General features: G+C 45.2%; 1 protein-coding gene across 1 annotated transcript in view; it reads left to right on the forward strand.

The window, feature by feature from the left end:
- The first annotated feature begins 1,839 nt into the window (after positions 1-1,839).
- Positions 1,840-19,406, forward strand: part of xdh (xanthine dehydrogenase) — a 112,871-nt gene continuing 95,304 nt past the window's right edge. Inside the window, exons 1-6 of the mRNA XM_060854447.1 lie at positions 1,840-1,884; positions 6,677-6,734; positions 7,389-7,485; positions 8,863-8,971; positions 10,303-10,429; positions 16,721-16,782. Of these exons, the coding sequence (XP_060710430.1) occupies positions 1,840-1,884; positions 6,677-6,734; positions 7,389-7,485; positions 8,863-8,971; positions 10,303-10,429; positions 16,721-16,782 (498 nt within the window). The remainder of the gene's footprint in view (positions 1,885-6,676; positions 6,735-7,388; positions 7,486-8,862; positions 8,972-10,302; positions 10,430-16,720; positions 16,783-19,406) is intronic.

Raw genomic sequence — 19,406 nt, forward strand, 5'->3', positions numbered from 1 at the left:
CTATATTAGGTTGGGATATCTGGTCGGCATGGACCGAGTTGGACCGATGGGTCTGTTTCCATGCTGTACGTCTCTGTGACTTGATGACTATCTCTTATGTTGGCACATTGACAATGCAGCTAAAGGCAATTCAGCATGGAAGCCAGAGATGTTCTACCTAGTAGACAGAAGCAGACCAACATTGTTTGTGACTATCCAAGGTACACGCGGCAGCAGAAGAAACCAAGTGTGCTCACATTGCCTTGGTCTGGGATTTCCAACAATTGTTGCAATTGATGGGGAACATGGATGCTGGTCAGCACGTTTAGACAGGGAACCTCAGAGAGCCACGAGAATAGAATAGAAATTTATTATCATATGTACTTTTTGTATGAAAGATACAGTGAAATGTTTTGTAAGTCACCCCATCACAGCACCTACATCAATGACAGAGGCCATACCTAATTTTAGAAAAACTGAGGTAAAGGCACAGTTCCTCACAGCCTGGCTCCGGGGCCGATTTTGGAAGGATGGAATACCCTGAAGATGCAGCCTAGAAGAGATTTCCAGGACGAGACTGCCTGCCTGGCCATTGGGATACCTGGAAAAGGGCGCCACACCAGGCCGACACAGCCATTTCTCCCCCCCCGCAGGCGCCTGGTCCGCCTGGAGCCTTCTCCTGGCCTCTGATATAAGTGTGAGACAGAAAACCTGCAGATTCTGGAATCCAATGCAGACAGGCAGGAGGCCGGAAGAACACAGCAAGCCTAGCAGTATCAGGAGGTGGGGAAGTCGACATTTCAGGTGTAAATAGATAAAGGGGGTGGCGAAGGCAGGGTGGGATCAGACTGGTGAGGTAGGGATAGGTGAAGACAGGTTGAGGATAAAGCATGGTTGGTCAATGAGGGGTTGAATCTGGTTGGTAGCTGGAAGGAAGGGTTGGTCAGAGGAATGGAAGGGATGGGGAGGGGCTGGGAAGAGAGTCGGCGAATGGGAAGTGGGGCTATTCGAAATTGGAGAACTCAATACTGAGTCCTCTGGGCTGCAGGTTGCCCAGGCGGAAGATGAGGTGTTGTTCCTCCAATTTGCAGTGTGGTTCATTGTGGCAATGGAGGAGGCCAAGGATGCTCTTGTCGGAAAGGGAGTGGTTAGGGGAATTGAAATGGGAGGTCGGGTTGGATCCTATGTGCCTTGGCTGCGATGCGGTGAAATGTGGCCTTACTTTACGTTTGGTCTCACCGATGTAGAGAAGACCACAGCATGGTAGACTCTTTCCTGTACCCATCTTTCCTTCACAACGGTTAAATCACTCGTATCACTATCTGCAGAGTTCAAAGGCATGGCCTTTGAATCTTACGTGTCTCCTACACAGCGTCTCCTTTTGCTTGAGGCTTGGCAATCCTCAATTTAACCACCACCAGCCCTGCCTCTAATGGTTTGGTAAGATGATGGTGACTTTTCAGATACCAGAAGAACAGAATGGCACTTCATCATTGCTGATTGGGTGCCAGCATCCTCAACTCTCAACTCAAGAATTCCTTTTCTTGACTTCCCTGTCTCTCCATCTCTCTCTATTCTTTCAAAACATTCCTTAAAAAAAACTATATTTTTTGCTTCGACTTAAACTTTTGCTGATCTGTCCAAATGTCTCTTCATGTGATGGTATGTCAAATTTATTTCAATAATTCTATGCTGAGGAGTTTTGCTACATCTTACTGTACTGAAGGTGCTACACAAGTCGATGCTGTGATTATGCCCACGAATCCAGGGGGACTGTACTGTATGTTGATAAAATGCTTTTATTTTGGTCTTGTGCTTTAACAGGTGGGAGAGAGAACAGTGTTTAAAGGGAGCTCCACAATGGAAGCGAGCCATGAACTTGTTTTCTTCGTCAATGGACGCAAGGTATGAGAAAAGAGACCAGGCGACCTGTCACAAAATAAAAAAATCTACAATAGTTCCTCCTCCTTGTTTACAAATCCGTCCACTTGCTCCCTCCCTATCTCTGTTATCCCCTTCCGTCCCACAACCCTCCAGTCCTGCATTGTCTAGACTTTGTATAATTGTGTAACTTGTGCTGTCCACATATCACCTTGCCCTGGAGGAGCACGGTCTCATCTTTTACAGTTGGATATGGGAGGAATGACACATAAAATCATCTCTCTCTCCCTCTCTATATATCACTGGCTGCTGTCAGTTCAGCTGACTAGTTCTGGGATTACCTACTTCAACGTCTCTGCTTCTCCACTCCCTCTTTCCTCCCTGTCAGATGCTCCTTACTTAAAATATAAGACTTTGGCCAGGCTTTTGTCCTTGTGTTTCCTGATCTTGCTGGACATCGTATTTTTCTTTTAATATTTACTGGTAACCAAGGCTACTGGAGTGAATCACAGCAGTCCCACTATCACGGAATAGAAATATAGAATAGCTACTTCCCAGAACAGGGCCATTTGGATCATTGTGTCTGTGATGTGTCTCTACCAGACCATTGTAGTTAGTCCCATTCCCCCTCTCCTATTGTCAAACGAAATTTGGTTAAACCTGGTCATTTATGAGCAGATAGAGTCAGAGAGTCACAGAGATATACAGCACAGAAACAGACCCTTCGGTCCAACCCGTCCATGCCGACCAGATATCCCAACCCAATCTAGTCCCACCTGGTCCAAATCCTTTCAAACCCTTCCTACTCATACACCCATCCAGATGCATTTTAAATGGTGTAATTGTATCAGCCTCCACCACTTTCTCTGGCAGCTCATTCCATTCACTTACCACCTTGTGCATGAAAAAGATCCTCCTTAGGTCCCTTTTATATCTTTCCCCTCTCACCCTAAACCTATGATCTCTAGTTCTGGACTCCCCCAACCTCAGGGAAAAGACCTTGTCTATTTATCCTATCCATGCCCCGCATAATTTTATTAAAGCTCTGTAAGATCACCCCTTAGCCTCCGACGCTCCAGGGAAAACAGCCCCAGCCTATTCAACCTCTCGCATAGTTCAAATCCTCCAAACCTGGCAATCTTTTCTGAACCCTTTCAAGTTTCACAACATCTTTCCGATAGGAAGGAGACCAGAATTGCATGCAATATTCCGGCAGTGGCCTAACCAATGTCCTACAGCCACAACATGACCTCCCAACTCCTGGACTCAATACTCTGACCAATAAACAAAACACCTTCTTTATTATCCTATCTACCTGTGACTCTACTTTCAAGGAGCAATGAACCTGCACTCCAGGGTCTCTTTATTCAGCAACACTCCCCAGGACCTTACCATTAAGTGTATAAGTCTTGTTAAAATTTGCTTTCACAAAATGCAGCACCTCGCATTTATCTAAATTAAACTCCATCTGCCACTCCTCAGTCCATTGACCCATCTGATCAAAATCCTGTTGCAATCTGATGTAACCTTCTTCGCTGTCCACCACACCTCCAACTTTGGTGTCATCTGTAAACTTACTAACTATACATTTTATGCTCACATCTAAATCATTTTCCTGAATGACGAAAAGTAGTGGACCCAGCACCGATCCTTGTGGCACTCCAATGGTCACAGGCCTCCAGTCTGAAAAGCAACCCTCAACTACCACCCTCTGTCTTCTACCTTTGAGCCAGTTCTATATCCAAATGGTTAGTTCTCCCTGTATTCCATGAGATCTAACCCTGCTAATCAGTCTCCCATGGAGAACCTTGTTGAACTAGACTGCTGAATGTTGTAAAAATCCAATTTGTTTACTCATTTCTTTCATGGAACGTTAACGTGTCACCCCAGCCACCTCTTTGCTTGGGACTTCCAGCAGGCAGATATTCAATGGGTGACACTCAATGGCCTCAAGGCAACCTGGGGTGGTCAATGAAGATTTTCTTTCTGTTGCCACTCAAATGCAAAGCTACAAATAAATTTGCTTGTTCAAATGGGGCACCACAGATAGCATCCCTGTCCTGGCTGACCGTGGTGTCAGTGGGAGCGCAGCTCATTGCCTTTCAGAGGGTTGACAAACCTACCTTCACATTCCTGACCTCTCCTCCTGGGCAACTGCCCTCCAGTTGGTGTTCACACCTGCCTCTGGTGGACAGAGACACATCTCCACATCTCCCCACTCACCAATCTCCATTCCAATCCACAGCATTCCTGTTAAACCGAAACGTCCCTTAATACAAATTCGGCTCCTTACGAGGAAAAAGGGCATCTTCCACAGGGAGCATGAGACTTACAAAGGAAGACCCTGGAGAATTTTGGCCCCATTATTTTGCTGTCCAATGTCAAACATTCACCTTCTTCACCACTGGGACCTTGATGTCTGTGTCACCTTTTCACGGACTTGGACGTCCCTGGAATATGAGTCAGCCATTCACAATCATATAATCCCCACAATGTGGAAGTGGGCCATTCAGTCTATCAGGTCCACCCCTACCTTCTAAGGGGGATCCCACCCTATCTCTGCATTCCCCATGGCTAACCCATCCGTGGATACTATGGGCAATTTAGCACGGCCACTCCACCTCACCTGCGCATCTTCAGACTGCAAGAGGGAAAGCACATGGACACAGAAAGAACATGCAAACTCCACGCCAACTGTTTGCCTGAGGGTGGAATAGAACCCAGGTCTCCGGTGCTATGAGGCAGCAGCAATAACCACTGTGCCATTGTGTCACCCCATAAAAGGAGGAGTCCCATTGCTCTTCAAAGCGTGGTTGTGAACCACTTTCTTGAACCACTGCAGTCAATGTGCTGTTGGTGCAGCACAATATTGTTAGGGAGGGAGTTTCAGAATATTGACCCACTGACGCTGAAGGAATGATGATATTAGCTCCAAGTCATGTGGATCCATGGCTTAGAGGGACAGCTTGAAGTATCTTCTACATTTACAATTTCTATCGCCCAGAAGATAGCACTGCTACCTCACAGCACCAGGGACCTGGGTTCAATTCCCACCTCGGGCAACTGTCTGTGAAGAGTTTTCACATTCTCCCCATGGCTGCGTGGGTTTCCTCCGGGTGCTCCGGTTTCCTTCCCACGTCCAAAGATGTGCAGGTTAGGTGAATTGGCCATGCTAAATTGCCTATAGTGTTAGGTGAAAGGGTAAATGTAGGGGAATGGGTCTGGGTGAGTTGCTCTTCGAAGGGTCAGTGTGGACTTTTGGGCTGAAGGGCCTGTTTCCACACTGTAAGTAATTTAATCTAATCTAATCTAAAGAACAAGGACAGTGGCAGGGAGACTTTTGTCAATATCCTGTCTTGAATACATTTTGCTATTCACTTCATGTACTACAGAGAATGGTTAATGCCTGGTAAATGGATAAGTTCTTTTCAATTCTTAAATGCTAACATGGCATATAAATTGGTGATAACATTTTTAAAAAGATGAAAAGGTTACTTGTCTGACTGAATAATATATTTAAGTAATTACATTTCACTAGGAGTGGCAGTTCAGGTGATGTATCAAGGCTGCATTATGTGGGAGCTCCTGGATACCATTGTGCTGCAAGGCAAACGTGACGGTAGGGGCTGGTGGTAGTTAGAGCAGTTTTGGCCCACATTTTGTTAGCTGGAGGCTGAACAACAGGCACTATGGCACGTCATAGTGGGTGGCACAGTGGCACAGTGGTTAGCACTGCTGCCTCACAAGCGCCAGATACCCGGGTTCAATTCCCGACTCAGGCGACTGACTGTGTGGAGTTTGCACATTCTCCCTGTGTCTGCGTGGGTTTCCTCCGGGTGTTCCCACAGTCACAAAGATGTGCAGGTCAGGTGAATTGACCATGCTAAATCGTCCGTAGTGTTAGGTAAAGGGTTAAATGTAGGGGTATGGGTGGGTTGCACTGCGGTGGGTCGGTGTGGACTTGTTGGGCCGAAGGGCCTGTTTCCACACTGTAAGTAATCTAATCATTTCCCTGAATGCTTTGAACCGGAAGTTGGTCACACCTCTGATATTGCCAATGTCGAGAGTGGGATGCTGGAAAAAGCACAGCAGGTCGGGATCTGAGGAGCAGGAAAATCGACGTTTCGGGCAAAAGCCCTTCATCAGCAATGAGGCTGGGAGCCTCAGGGGTAGAGAGATAAATTGGAGGGAGTGGGGCTGGGGAGAATAGGTAGACGGAGGTGGGGGTAATGGTGATAGGTTAGAGAGGAGAGTGGAGCAGATAGGGAAGGAAGATGGACAGGTAGGACAGGTCAGGAGGGCAATGCCGAGTTGGAAGGTTGGAACTGGGATAAGGTGGGGGGTGTAGGGGAAATGAGGAAACTGGTGAAATCGACATTGATCCCGTGCAGTTGGAGGGTCCCAAGGTGGAAGATGAGGCGTACTTCCACCAGGCAGCAGGTGGTAAGGGAGTGGCAATGGCAGAGTGGCAGGAGGAGTTGAAGTGTTCAGTCACAGGGCAGTGCAGTTGGTTGGTGCGGGCGTCCTGGAGATGTTCTCTGAAGCACTCTGCAAGTAGGTGCCTTGTCTCCCCAAAGTAGAGGAGACCACATCGGGAGCAACGGATACAGTAAATGACATGTGTGGAAGTCCAGGTAAAACTCTAATGGATGTGGACGGCTCCTTTGGGGCCTTGGACAGAGGTAAGGGAAGAGTGTGGACTTGTTGGGTTTAATGGTCTGTTTTCACACTATAGGGATTCTATGTTTAAATTTGTTAAAAATAAATGGCGCTTACAGGCTAAACCTTCTGATTGTTTTGGTCTGGCTTCCTACAGATTGTGGAGAAAAATGTGGATCCGGAATTGAACCTTATAACCTATCTGAGGAGAAAATGTATCCATGAGAGGTGACTCGAGTTTGGACAAGTGAGAACACTCCAGCGTTAAACTTGCTTCAACCTTTTGTAACGAATCCCGAATCTGAAAATTCTGTTCCCTGGGCATTCCCAGTTCTGCAGTCGGAATTTTGTTGCATTAAACATGGGCCAAATTCTAGCAAATAGGATATCTGGTCATCATGGACTGAACGGTCTGTTTCCATGATGTACAATTGTTTGACTCAATCACTGGTCCCATTGTAAACTCTGCCATTAGTCCAAGCCATTCCATAATAAATCCATCACTGGGACAAATGGTTGCACTGAAAATCTAATCATTGACCCAACTCGTTTCTCTATAAATACCTGCTAAACCCCTTTGGTCATCAGATTTCACATGGAAACATGTCAGTACAATGTAAACAATTCTGGTAAGTCACACTCGATGGACCGAATGGTCTAATCCGCTCCTACATGCTGAGGCCTTCTTTATTATTCAGGGCCAGTGCTACCTGGCATTCTCCTTGGATTGTTTTCAGTGTTGATGCGGCTGTGGAAGCCATCTACCATCGTGGGGACAGTGCTGGGTTGGGAGGGTCGCTTCAACTGCTCTGCAGCCGCAACGTTATCTTTGGCAAAATGTTTTCCTTAATGCAACGTAACTGTGCCAGTGGGTCTAACCGGAACCAAGCTCGGCTGTGGAGAAGGAGGATGCGGCTCTTGTACTGTGATGGTCTCCAAGTATAGCCCTCTCGAAAAGAAGATCCTGTATCCTTTCACAAGCAAGTGTAGGAGAAGCACTCTACATAAAAATTCAATGTTAATTTTGAAGATATGAAAATAGAGTAGAAAGCCCCATCTGTAGTTAGTCTACTGGCCAATTCCCTCTAATTACTAAAAATGCTGAAAGTTTGTGCGAAGATTTGTAGCTCGGGTGCTTGTTGTAGTGGCTCGGCGAACAGAACCACTACTACTAAAAATGCTATTACTTATGGTAGGTCTTAACATGCCAAGAGGAAAAATTAAGGGAAAAAGACCCAATAAAAGTTAGAAATGAATGTATTGGAGCTTCATTTCGAAGTACAAAGGACTGGCTGGACCAGTGTACATCACTTGATTCGTCCTTTATGAGTTTTTCCTTCTGAAAGAGCTTTCAACACCCACCCATGTGTCAGTTGCCTCCTCTTTGTCATCCTCCATTGTTTAACCATTGGATAACCATTATGATCAGCACATGGCTGGCACAGTATCTCAGTGCTTAACCCTGGTGCCTCACAACACCACCGACCTGGGTTTGATTCCAGCCTCGGGTGACTGCCTGTGTGAGGTTTGCACGCTTCCCCTGCGGCTGTGTGACTTTCCTCTGGGTCCTCAAAGAAGCTTTTCTGTAAATGTCTCCCTGGTAGATTGACCGCTTATTCATGATCTGTCAGCAAACTTGCCTCAAGTTTTCAGGACTTGCACAGGCTTTAGGTGGTGACACTTTGAACAGATTCATGGGACCTGGACACTTGTTTCTTTATTGCCCGTCCCTAGTTGCCCTTGAGAAGGTGGTGGTGAGCTGCCTTCTTGAACCGCTGCAGACCATGTGCCATAGTGGACCCACAATGCCCTTAGGGAGGGAATTCCAGGACTGGGACCCAACGTTATCAATTCTATGGCACTGTGCTCTTTCTGGTGGGGACAAATAGAATCGAGCAGGTGCAGAGATACAATTCCATGGCTCGAATGTTTCATATTGTGGGTATAATGTTCGTGCATTATAAAATCCATTTCTAATTGGGAGTGTTTGGAGGTGGGGCTAAAAAAAGCAAGCAACATAGAAAGGTAAGAAGATAAACATTCATCTGACCCGTCATCTATAATCCTGGCAAGTGCATGTTAATACTTTTGGCTAATCATAGCAATCAATCTCTGTCATGTCGTCTACATTGGAATCACGCATGGCACAGGGGAAAGTCCATGCTAGTGGTGGAAAACGTTTGATTTCAAACTGCTCCCAGCACATTGCTCTCAGCAATTGTACTCCCATTGCTTCCCCTGTGAATGAGTATTGTACTGTCCTGTCCAGGCACAGCCTGTTCCACAGTGCATTCGTCATCACCATGTGGCGATACAAGTCTTCCTCAACCACAATGACCCCAGACACATCGCTATCAATGCCTGCCTTGCACCACTGTGTTCCCTGCACCATGCCGCTGTGACCACGGTGGAAGGAATTGGCAGCACCACCACTCGGATTCACCCGGTCCAGGTAGGACTTTCGGGTCGCACTGGCACTGTGACTGACTTGGGTCTCTTGCATGAGAAACCCACCAGAATGGTACCAGGGATGAGGAAGAGCTCATTGCACAGAGGCACAGGAGAGACTGTCCTTACAGCAGATGAGGTTAAGGGGAAAGTTGTTAGAAGGTGTTAAACATCGTGATTTCATTGATAGGCTAAGTAAGAAGATGTTTCCAGTAACTGAAAGGTCAAAAGACACAGATTTTAGGTGATTATCTTAAAATGCCAAGAGCTATAAAATGACACAGCAAGTGACTATGAGTTGGAATACTCTGCCTGAGAGTGAGGTAGCAGTTGATTTAAATGCTACATTTAGAAGTGACTTAGATAAAGACAACAGGAAAATATTTGCAGGACAATGAGGAAAGTGCAGGGGAGTGACATTTGTCAGAATGATCCTTTGAAAAGCCAGCACTAAAATGATTTGCCAGATGTTCTACTTCAGTCCTTGGAGACAGCAGGTGGGCGTGCACACGGGGAGCTTCTGGACATGTTCAGTTTCCATCCCCCGCCACCCCTGCAGCATCCACTGGTAGTCAGTACCACCTTGTGCTTGACTTTGAAACACGTTATTGTTCCTCCATCAGCTGTCCTGCAAGAGGGGACCTCTGGGTTTAGGCTGAGAGCCAGTTTCACAGAGAGGAGAGATTTCCGGTATCTTTGCTAGTGGTCACACTTCCTGTGTGAGTCAGCAGAGAGAGATGCTGATGGGCCTGTCTGACCTCACCACTCTTACACTTTCCAGCACGCACCTGCAGTGACAGACTTCCAGGTAACGCGAGGATCAGGGGTCCATGCATGTGCAGAGTGTGGGAAACAGCCTCTCAGTAATCAAGTGAGCAGTGAGTTCTACAGGCGTGACTCCAGGCAGTCAGTAACTCTGTTAACATGGCTAGTCTACAAATCTCAAGAGCTGTTGTCAATCTTTAAACACATGGTTAGTAATAGTGACAAGAACATCACAAGCGCTTGGCAATTGGTAAACGCTGGTGCCTTTCTAGCCATTATGATTTGTTGGTTCTCCTTTTATCTGGTAAGGTAAAGAGTAATGGGAGTGTTAGCATTTACTTTCATCAGTGAAAAGGAGTCAGTCCGTGCCCACAAAACCCACCCTGTTCCATTTTCCTCTCTTCAACTTTGTTAAATCAGTGGAAGCCACTTCACTCAGACCATCAAGTCCACACTGATGGGTGTTTCTCTGCATGGGGTAGTCCGAACCCACCCATTACCACAAGCCTGCCACTGTTGGTCAACTTTGCACACTGTCAACTTTCTTCTTTCATTGCTTCACTTCACCAGGAACGGATAGCCAAATCCCACGGCTCCCAGTGTGGATTCTGCACCCCCGGAATTGTCATGTCCGTGTACACTTTATTACGGAACAACCCGGATCCCACGATGGAGGAGATTGAAGACACCCTCCAAGGTAAAGTAGGCTCATGGGTATTCACCAGCGGGGCGGGGGAGGGTGGGGTCCTGACTTGCATAAGTAGCAGTTCAGGAGACATTGAAGGGAAGAGGCTGATACGCAAAAAGCCTCTGGAACAGTTTTGACGGGCCAAATGGCTTCTTTCAGTACGCGTGGCCTAGAACTTGGTTACAGAGGTGGGTAAAGAAAATTGGCTAACTTGACTTTTTAAAAATGCCTTGATGAGGTTTTGTCACTGAGTGGGTACAGGGGGATAGAGTCAACTCTGTCAACTCTCAAAACAATTGGTAGATATTGGGAAGTTTGGTGCCTAGGCAGCCTGGATAAAGGACTTATTATAGCTCTCAGATGTTTAATTCAAGTCCTTTTAGAAGATCCTAGGCTCTTAAGTCCTCTCTGCTCAAACCCCAACCCCACACCCCTTTGCCTTCCACACCCCAAAGCAACTCAGATCCAACCTGAATTTCTCCTATGGCCCTATTTTGCCAACATAATGTCAACTCACCCAGTATTCACCATGGGTAGACCCCTGGAACTATATGAAGATAAAATCAAACCCAGTCCTCAACACAATCCTTATTGTGACAAACTCCCATCCATGAAAGCTTTATGATTTTTAAATCTCCTTAAGTGGTTACTCTTTATAGAAATAAACAAATTTATCTTTGTACCTCTAAACATGTTAAGCTGGCAGAAGGCAATCAAATAACTCACTGGAGGAAAAGGCTGCACAATATATCCCCATGGTCAATGAAGTGGACTCCCAGCATGCCCTCACCTCAAAGCATCAAAAGGATGATCCATCTTGATCTCCCCTTGAGGTCAGCAGCATCATAGATACCTATCTTCAGCAATTTCAATTCATTCCATGTAACATTGAGAAAAGGCTGAAGTCACTGGATATGTATCAGTCCACAGCCCTGACAACATTCCAGCAATACTCCTGAAGACCCATTCTCCAGGTTTGAGCTAGAACCCTCGCCAAGCTGTCCCAGTATAACTCCAACTCTGGCGTGCACTCAGCGATGTGGAAAATTTCCTCGAATGTTTTATCATCAAAACTAGGAGAAACCCAACCTGGCCAATTATGGTCTACTCTCGATCATCATCAAAGTGATGGAAAGAGTCAATGCTCATGCTATCAAGCAGCACTTCCTCATAACATCCCTGCAGTGTGGAAACAGGCTCATCAGTCCAACAAGTCCACACTGATCCTCCGAAGAGTATCCCACTCAGATCCATTCCCCCTACCCTATATTTACCCCTGATAAATGCACCTAACCTATAGGTCCCTGAACACTAGGACAATTTAGCATGGCCAATTCACCTGGCCTGCATATCTTCTGAATGTGGAAGGAAACCAGAGTACCCGGAGGAAACCCACGCAGACACGGGGAGAATGTGCAAACTCCACACAGATAGTCGCCTGAGGCTGAAATTGAACCCAGGTCCCTAGTGTTGCGAGGCAGCAGTGCTAACCACTGAGCCACCATGCCACCCCCAAGAGCATATTCAGCAAGAGCTGAATTTCAGAAGTGACATCATTTAACAATAAAGCAGCATTTGATTGAGTTTGTCATCAAGGAGGCCTTGGAAAATTGACGTGCTGCTGGTTAGAGACATAGCTGGCACACAGGGAAAATGGTCGTGGTTATTGGAGACCAGCCATCTCAGCCCAGAGTAGTGTCCTTGGCCCAACTATCTTCAGCTGCTTCCTTAATGACCTTCCTTCCATCATAAGGTCAGAAGTGGAGATGTTCGCCAATGAGCAATTCCTCATTGTTCAGCTGAAGCCACCTATATCCTTGGCAGGAAGATCAGAGCAGCATCCAAGCTTGGGCTCATAGGTAATATGTACAGCACACAGGTACCAAGAGGGAACTGCCTCTAACAAGAGAGAATCAGACCACTGCCTCTTGCACTTTCATGATGCAACTACCACTGAACCTCCCACTATCAGCATCCTGGGGTTTATCACTGACTTGAAACTGAACTGGACTAGCCATATAAAATGCGGTGGCTATAAGAGTAGGTCAGAGATTATCAATCCTGTGGCTGTTAACTTATATTGAATATCAATATAAAACTCAAAATATGAACTCAGAGCCCCCAGCTGAGATTATTCGTAGCTTTTGAAAGTGAGCCAGGCATTCATAACGAATGCTAAAGTTGCTGGAAAAGCTCGGCAGGTCAGGCAGCATCCGTGAAGAGAAACCAGAGTTAATGTTTCGGGTCTGGTGACCCTTCCCCTGTTAGTTCTGAGGAAGGGTCACCGGAACCGAGATGCTAATTCTGCTTTCTCCCCACAGATGCTGCCAGACCTGTTGAGCTTTGCCAGCAACGTCTGCTTTTGCTTCTGATTTACAGCATCTGTAATTCTTTCAGTTTTTCTTCATAATGAATTGTGCTTCAGGTAATATCAATAAAGAACTTTGTTTAAACTTTTTCACAAGATGCTACTCCAGCTGGCCTGTAAATTAAAGCAATTCAGGAGCGTTGTTAACAATCAGCAACAGCTACAGACAGGTTGATTTCTTAAATTTTCAAGATTAAAAAATACTCAGAACTGACCTTGACAACCCTCCAAGAGCATTTACACCTACTCTATTGGCTATTCTCAGAGCGCGGGTAAGGCCCTACCAGCAGCAGATTAGTATGGCAGTGTGCCAGCTAGCTCCCTCTGCCTGTCTGGATGTAGTAACTGCTGCAGGCTACGTTGTCGGGGGTCCCACCCGATCCCCAAGTGGTGATGGCCGACTCGTTGAGTCCATTCTTTAATCCATTTTTGAAGGGCCCACCAACTGAGTTGCCTTGGCGCCCTGTTGATATTTTCTATCTGGAGGTTGTGGTTCTGCTCGCCGAGCTGGAAGTTTTTGCTGCAAACGTTTCGTTCCCTGGCTAGGGAACATCATCAGTGCTGTTGGAGCCTCGTGTGAAGCGCTGCTTTGATGTTTCTTCCGGTATTTATCTATCTGGAGGGCTACCACGTGGCCTTCTGCCCTCGAGAGCTCAACGGTCATCCTGACTTGGATGGCAAGCTCTCACTCAGACCATCAGTTGTTCACTTGGGACTGGGAGGGGTGGGGGATGAAATCACTTTGAGGGATTGCTCTGCACACACACACTGTGCAGGCCTCTGACCTTGACCTGAGCCAAGAATGAGAAGCAGTGTAGGAAGTTGTGATATTAGGTTACTTCTGTGGTTTCAAAACTCTCCAGTTGATAAACTGACATGAGGAAGACACAAGTATGGAATAGTGATTGTTATTTAAAAAGGGACATTTGCCCTTCGGAATCATGAATGGTGTTCCACAATCATTAGCTGGGAATTCAGTCTCTTGACAACCGTGAAGTTTTAAGACAAACGTTTATGGGGAAGGTCAAAGCATGATTAACTGGGATTTCACAGTCCTCTCATTAAAGGACGAGAAATCAGATAGAGTGAGAAGTCAGCAGCAAGATTGATACCTTGAAGATAAAAACTGTTCCAACCAGACATGAAATAATTCATCCTTCACCCATTCCTAACACAGGAGAAATTAAAATGGTGAATGGAGAAGACTTCATACCATATTGTAACCTAACAAAGTTTAACTCTGGAAGGGGATTACATATATCAGAAGGTAACTTTGTAGGTACATTAACAGAGAGAGAGGAGATGTATGAGATAAACGTGTGGGAAATTTCAAGCTGTGAGCTGACCTCCCCTTGTTTAGTTTAAAATAAGAGGATACTTGTGACCCATTATTTGTGTGGAATCTATCGTCGGTCGGTCTAACAGCTGTATTTTTACTCAACAGCAAGTCAAATATAAATGTGAAAAAAAAGATCTTTTCAACCTTGTCAATTCCCCCTTGAAACCACAACCATGAGGGCCAAGGGATCTGCCTCATCTGGAAAAATGTTTGAACATTCAGACTTGTGCTGTGGGCATCTCTGGTGAAGTTGTCCGTCTAACGTCGTTGTGGTACAACTGAACAAAGCTGGAGTTAGGCAGAGGCTCATCAACCACGGTGGAGAGGCAGTCAGCTCAAGGCCAGTCAGGCTCTGGCTTGTTCCTGAGTGGAACAGTGGCTCAGTGGTTAGCACTGCTGCCTCACAACGCCAGGGACCTGGGTTCAATTCCAGCCTCAGCTGACTGAGTTTGCACATTCTCTCTCTGTCTGCGTGGGTTTCCTCCCACAGTCCAGTGATGTACAGGTTAGGTGGATTGGCCAGGGTATTACTGTGAAGGGGTGGATAAGAGTGGGATGCTCTGCGGAGCATTGGTGCAGACTCAAAGGGCTGTGGGGCCTCCTTCTTCTCTGCAGAGGTCCTAAAGGACATCAATAAAGCAATTGGGTTTTTAATGACAAGCCAACAGCTTCATTGTTGCTGGTGCCACCTTGTACCTTGTATCCTGTCTGGCTCAGAGGGAATGTTCATGTGGTGTCAGCCTTGGAAAAAGGTAACCCTGACTCAACCCTAGCTCCTGGTCATGATAATTTCTTGCACACTGCTTCCTTCCACTAGCAGTTCCCCATAACACCTTCCACTACCTCCACCACAACACCACATGCATGACGAGAAATCGATCTGTGATGCTTCTGCAGTGGAATAGCCCACAGATCTCTGCAAGGGGCATTGCTCTGGGAGAGTGCTTCTACTGTCAAAACAGAAGAGCTAAGTCATTGTTTTACCCAAGAGGGAAGATTGTGCTTGAAGAAACAATGTGGTAGAGATGGGGGTACCACAGCGCAGCTGGCTCTCAGATGCAGGTTTCTGCAGAGTGAGGCTCCCATGTGGAACACAGGAGCTTAGAAATTTACCTTACAATATAATTCAGCTAAGGATGGAATAGCGATGAGGAAACATAGGGTCTGCCACACTCTCGAAACATCCCCTCAAAGATTTATTCCTTAATCCCCTCAAAGCCCCTCCAAACCCCTGTCTCACGCATCAAATAACTCAAATACTCAATGCATCAACCAACCTATTAGTTACTGCTTCCCCCAGCGTGTGGAAACTTGCACTGCATGTGACATTACCAATATTATTCCTGATTCCTGAAAAAGGGCTTCTGCCCGAAACGTTGATTTTCCTGCTCCTCGGATGCTGCCTGACCTGCTGTGCTTTTCCAACACCGCTCTAATCTTGACTCTGATTACCAATATTATAGCTGTGCCCATGCTTTAAAAGTGTTTCAGTGACTGTGAAATGCTTGAGCAGCCCTGAGCTTGTAAAAGGCATACAGAGAGACCTCGATTATCCAAATAAGATGGGCGGGCATTGCTACATTCGGATAATTGATTATTTGGATAACCAATTTGATCTTAAACAAGGGAAGTCATACTTATCTAATATTGTGCTCTGCAAGAGGATTTGTTTAAATCTATAATTTTGATGAGTATACTATTTAAACAAACTAACCTTTGCATTCTGCAAATTGCAGGCTAAACTGAGAAGGACTAAACCCTTACCATCACATAAATATATGAAATCTCAACATTAAACAAGGTGCCGACCAGCTTTTACAATCACAACAGCATTTGTCAGTTTCTGTGTGAACTCAGTCTTGTGATAGAAAGACAGCAGCATCGCCTCACGCATGCATTTACTCTCTCTGCCATTCTTTTCATGAACGGCCCAGTAAAGTGATTGGGAATAAAGCAAAGAGCTGTGTAGATTAGATTACTTACAGTGTGGAAACAGGCCCTTCGGCCCAACAAGTCCACACCGACCCGCCGAAGCGCAACCCACCCATACTCCTACATTTACCCCTTACCTAACACTACAGGCAATTTAGCATGGCCAATTCACCTGACCCGCACATCTTTGGACTGTGGGAGGAAACCAGAGCACCCGGAGGAAACCCACGCAGACACGGGGAGAACGTGCAAACTCCACACAGTCAGTCGCCTGAGTTGGGAATTGAACCCGGGTCTCAGGTGCTGTGAGGCAGCAGTGCTAACCACCGTGCCGCCCACAAATTAACCCTTATGTTAGAAAGCACAGTTGCTGTTGCTTGAGGTGCTTATGTTTCTTTGGTTTTGTCAACATTTTCACATATTCTTCAGTACAGGTAATCGGAATTCGCTTCTTTGATGTTTTTACCAGACCTTGAGATCTTGTTTGGATAATCGAGGTTCTTCTGTATGTAGAAATGCAGGTTTGCATCTGTTCGTCTGTTGTTAGTCAGAGTTGTGTATTGAGGGTTCATAATTTTGGTTTTTGCCACACGTGCTGTCAATGTAATTGATCGATCAGGTGGAAGTCACGGTTAATCTGCCTGTTCTTGTGTGCTTGCAGGAAACCTGTGTCGATGTACAGGGTACAGAGCCATCCTCGAGGGATTAAGCACCTTTGCTAAAGTAAGGGAGTTTAAATTGCTGTGAGTACATTTTCCTGCCAGCCTCACATCCAGTTTGGTCATTCAGCCAAATTACAAAGCATAAAATCATGTTAACATGTAAGGGACGGTGTAGTTACATCAGTGGCTGTCAAAGGTTTTAGAGAATCATAGAGTACAGAAGATGCTGTTTGGCCCATCAAGTTTGTGCTACTAAATCTACACTCGTTTATCGCCTGTTTATCCAGTGCAGTGTAAAGATTGTACCAAACTACAGCTTACCCACTTAATATAAGAAAACTATCATTATTGAGTGATATTTCTACATTTGAAAGCTAATTAGTATAAATAGTCAACAAAATAAAAAATATAAATGCCAATAAAACACAATAAAGTTGGCAGGGTTGCTGTGTTGCAGCTGTAATATATTAAATTATATTTTTCTTATTAAATTCTTGATCTCATAAGGAATTAAGGGCCACAGGGAGAGTGCGGGTAAGTGGAGTTGAAATGTCCATCAGTCATGATTAAATGGCGGAGTGGACTCGATGAGCCGAATGGCCTTACTTCCACTCCTTTGTCTTATGGTCATATGGTCTTATATGGGAATTGTCGGACGTCAGTGTGGTCCACAAGAACCTCACCTGAAACAATGGGACATGAAGGACTTTGCTCCGATTTGATGAGCTGGATTCTGAGATACAGGTGCATCATAGACACTCAAAATTTTAAAAGCATCAATTAGATCAGTTCAACTTCATTGATCTCCCCCAGTTAGCAGTGGAAAATGTTCCCCTTCAAACTAAACAGTTCAGATGTTTCAAGTTTGACAGAGATATGCCATCAGACAACTCTTGGTCTCTGAATAATATCTTTATATTCCGTATGAGCTAGTGAACTAACACAGTCAACTTGCATTCAAAGGTTACTGAAATAACTAAAGACAATAAATTATATTGATCAGAAACACAAGACACATGTCACACTGGATCTTAAATTCATCTAGAACTTGAACAATATCCTCACTTGAGACAAACTCTTCAAGTTTTCCATTCTGACAGAAGATCCCTGACTAACTTTCCCTGAAAATGCACACCTTGTTTCAAACTGATGTGAGCTTCTCACACAGATGCCATGTCTTGCTGCCCCTGGGTTAGCTGGAGAACACTTAAAAATCATAGCACTCAGAATCCTCATTTTGTGAGCCCTTCAAGATAAACCTCCCTTCATTAAAAATTTGTTGCTGAAATGTAATCTGCTCATAATGGTTAATCCAATTGGATCTTTCTATCTGCATAAATTGCTTTAAACATGAAGCATTTTAAGTTGGCTACCTTAGCTTTAGAATGGACAGTCTCTCCTTCATCAGTGTGGCTGTACTTCTTAATGCAAGAACAACCTGGCTCTGAAGAAATTAAAGACATCTTGCTCACTGGCGTTCTTAAGCTGTGGGCAAGCTCCATTTGAAAAGATGGTTAATAAGATATATCTACTAAATTTAACAAATATAAAAGCCTTTATTCAATGTAGATGAATAATTACCCACTGTTTAATTATTGTAAAATTAGATTCCTTCTTCTAATCTATTGTAAGTTGATCATTTGGTTTGTCAGTGTCTTCAAATTGTTAGACAGACAGTACAAAAATGGATCTTTTCCCTTTCTCTGGCTACATGCAAATTTCAAAAGAAAAGTCTCTAAAAGTGTCAATCTTAGACACATTAAATCTGAAATCTAAAAGCTCAGGCTCACTTACAACACTTTGTTCTACGAGGCAGTCAAATGCCTCAAGTTAGCTCCATTAGACTTAATCAGTGATCATGGACAGGAAGTAGAAACAAGGGGCCTTCAGTTCCTGTATTTGTTCACTTGGTAACGTGTGAATGTGACTGAGAGTAGGGGTTACGTGGAGTATGACTATGGCCAGATAGTGCTGGGTCCTGGAGTAAAATAGAAGGTAGCGGTGTTGGGGAACTCTCAGCTGGGACGCGAGCAGCCAAGTGGTTGAATCCTGGAGGTTGTGTTGTTTGTCCAGTGCCAGGTGGTTACGGAGGTGAATTTGGAGTGGTCGGGGAGATAACCAGTTGCCGTGGTTGCCTTGGGTACCAAGGACACAGAGGAGGCTATGAAAGGGATTCTTCTGAGAGGGAGAATGAGCATCTGAGGTTTAAATGAAGAAGCAATTAAATTAAGTCAAATCTTTCATAAATGATTTGAACGTGAATACAGAGGCATGGTTCGTAAGTTTGCAGATGACACCAAACTTTGTGGTGTAGTGGACAGAGAAGAAGTTTACCTCAAAGTACAAATGGAACATAATCAGATGGGCCAATGGGCCGAGGAGTGGCAGATGGATTTTAATTTAGGTATGTGTGAGGTGTTGTATTTTGGCAAGGCAAATCAGGGCAGGACTTGTACAGTTAATGGTAAGGTCCTAGGGAGTGTTGCTGAGCAAAGAGACCTTGAAGTGCAGGTTCATAGCTCCTTGAAAGTGGAGTCGCAGGTAGATAGGATAGTGAAGAACGCGTTTGGTATGCTTGCCTTTGTTGGTCAGAGCATTGAATATAGGAGTTGAGGGGTCATGTTGTGCCTGTATAGGACATTGGTGAGGTTACTTTTAGAATATTGCATACAATTCTGGTCCCCA

This window comes from Hemiscyllium ocellatum, chromosome 3 (genome assembly GCF_020745735.1).
Source record: "Hemiscyllium ocellatum isolate sHemOce1 chromosome 3, sHemOce1.pat.X.cur, whole genome shotgun sequence".
Classification (NCBI taxonomy): Eukaryota; Metazoa; Chordata; class Chondrichthyes; order Orectolobiformes; family Hemiscylliidae; genus Hemiscyllium; species Hemiscyllium ocellatum.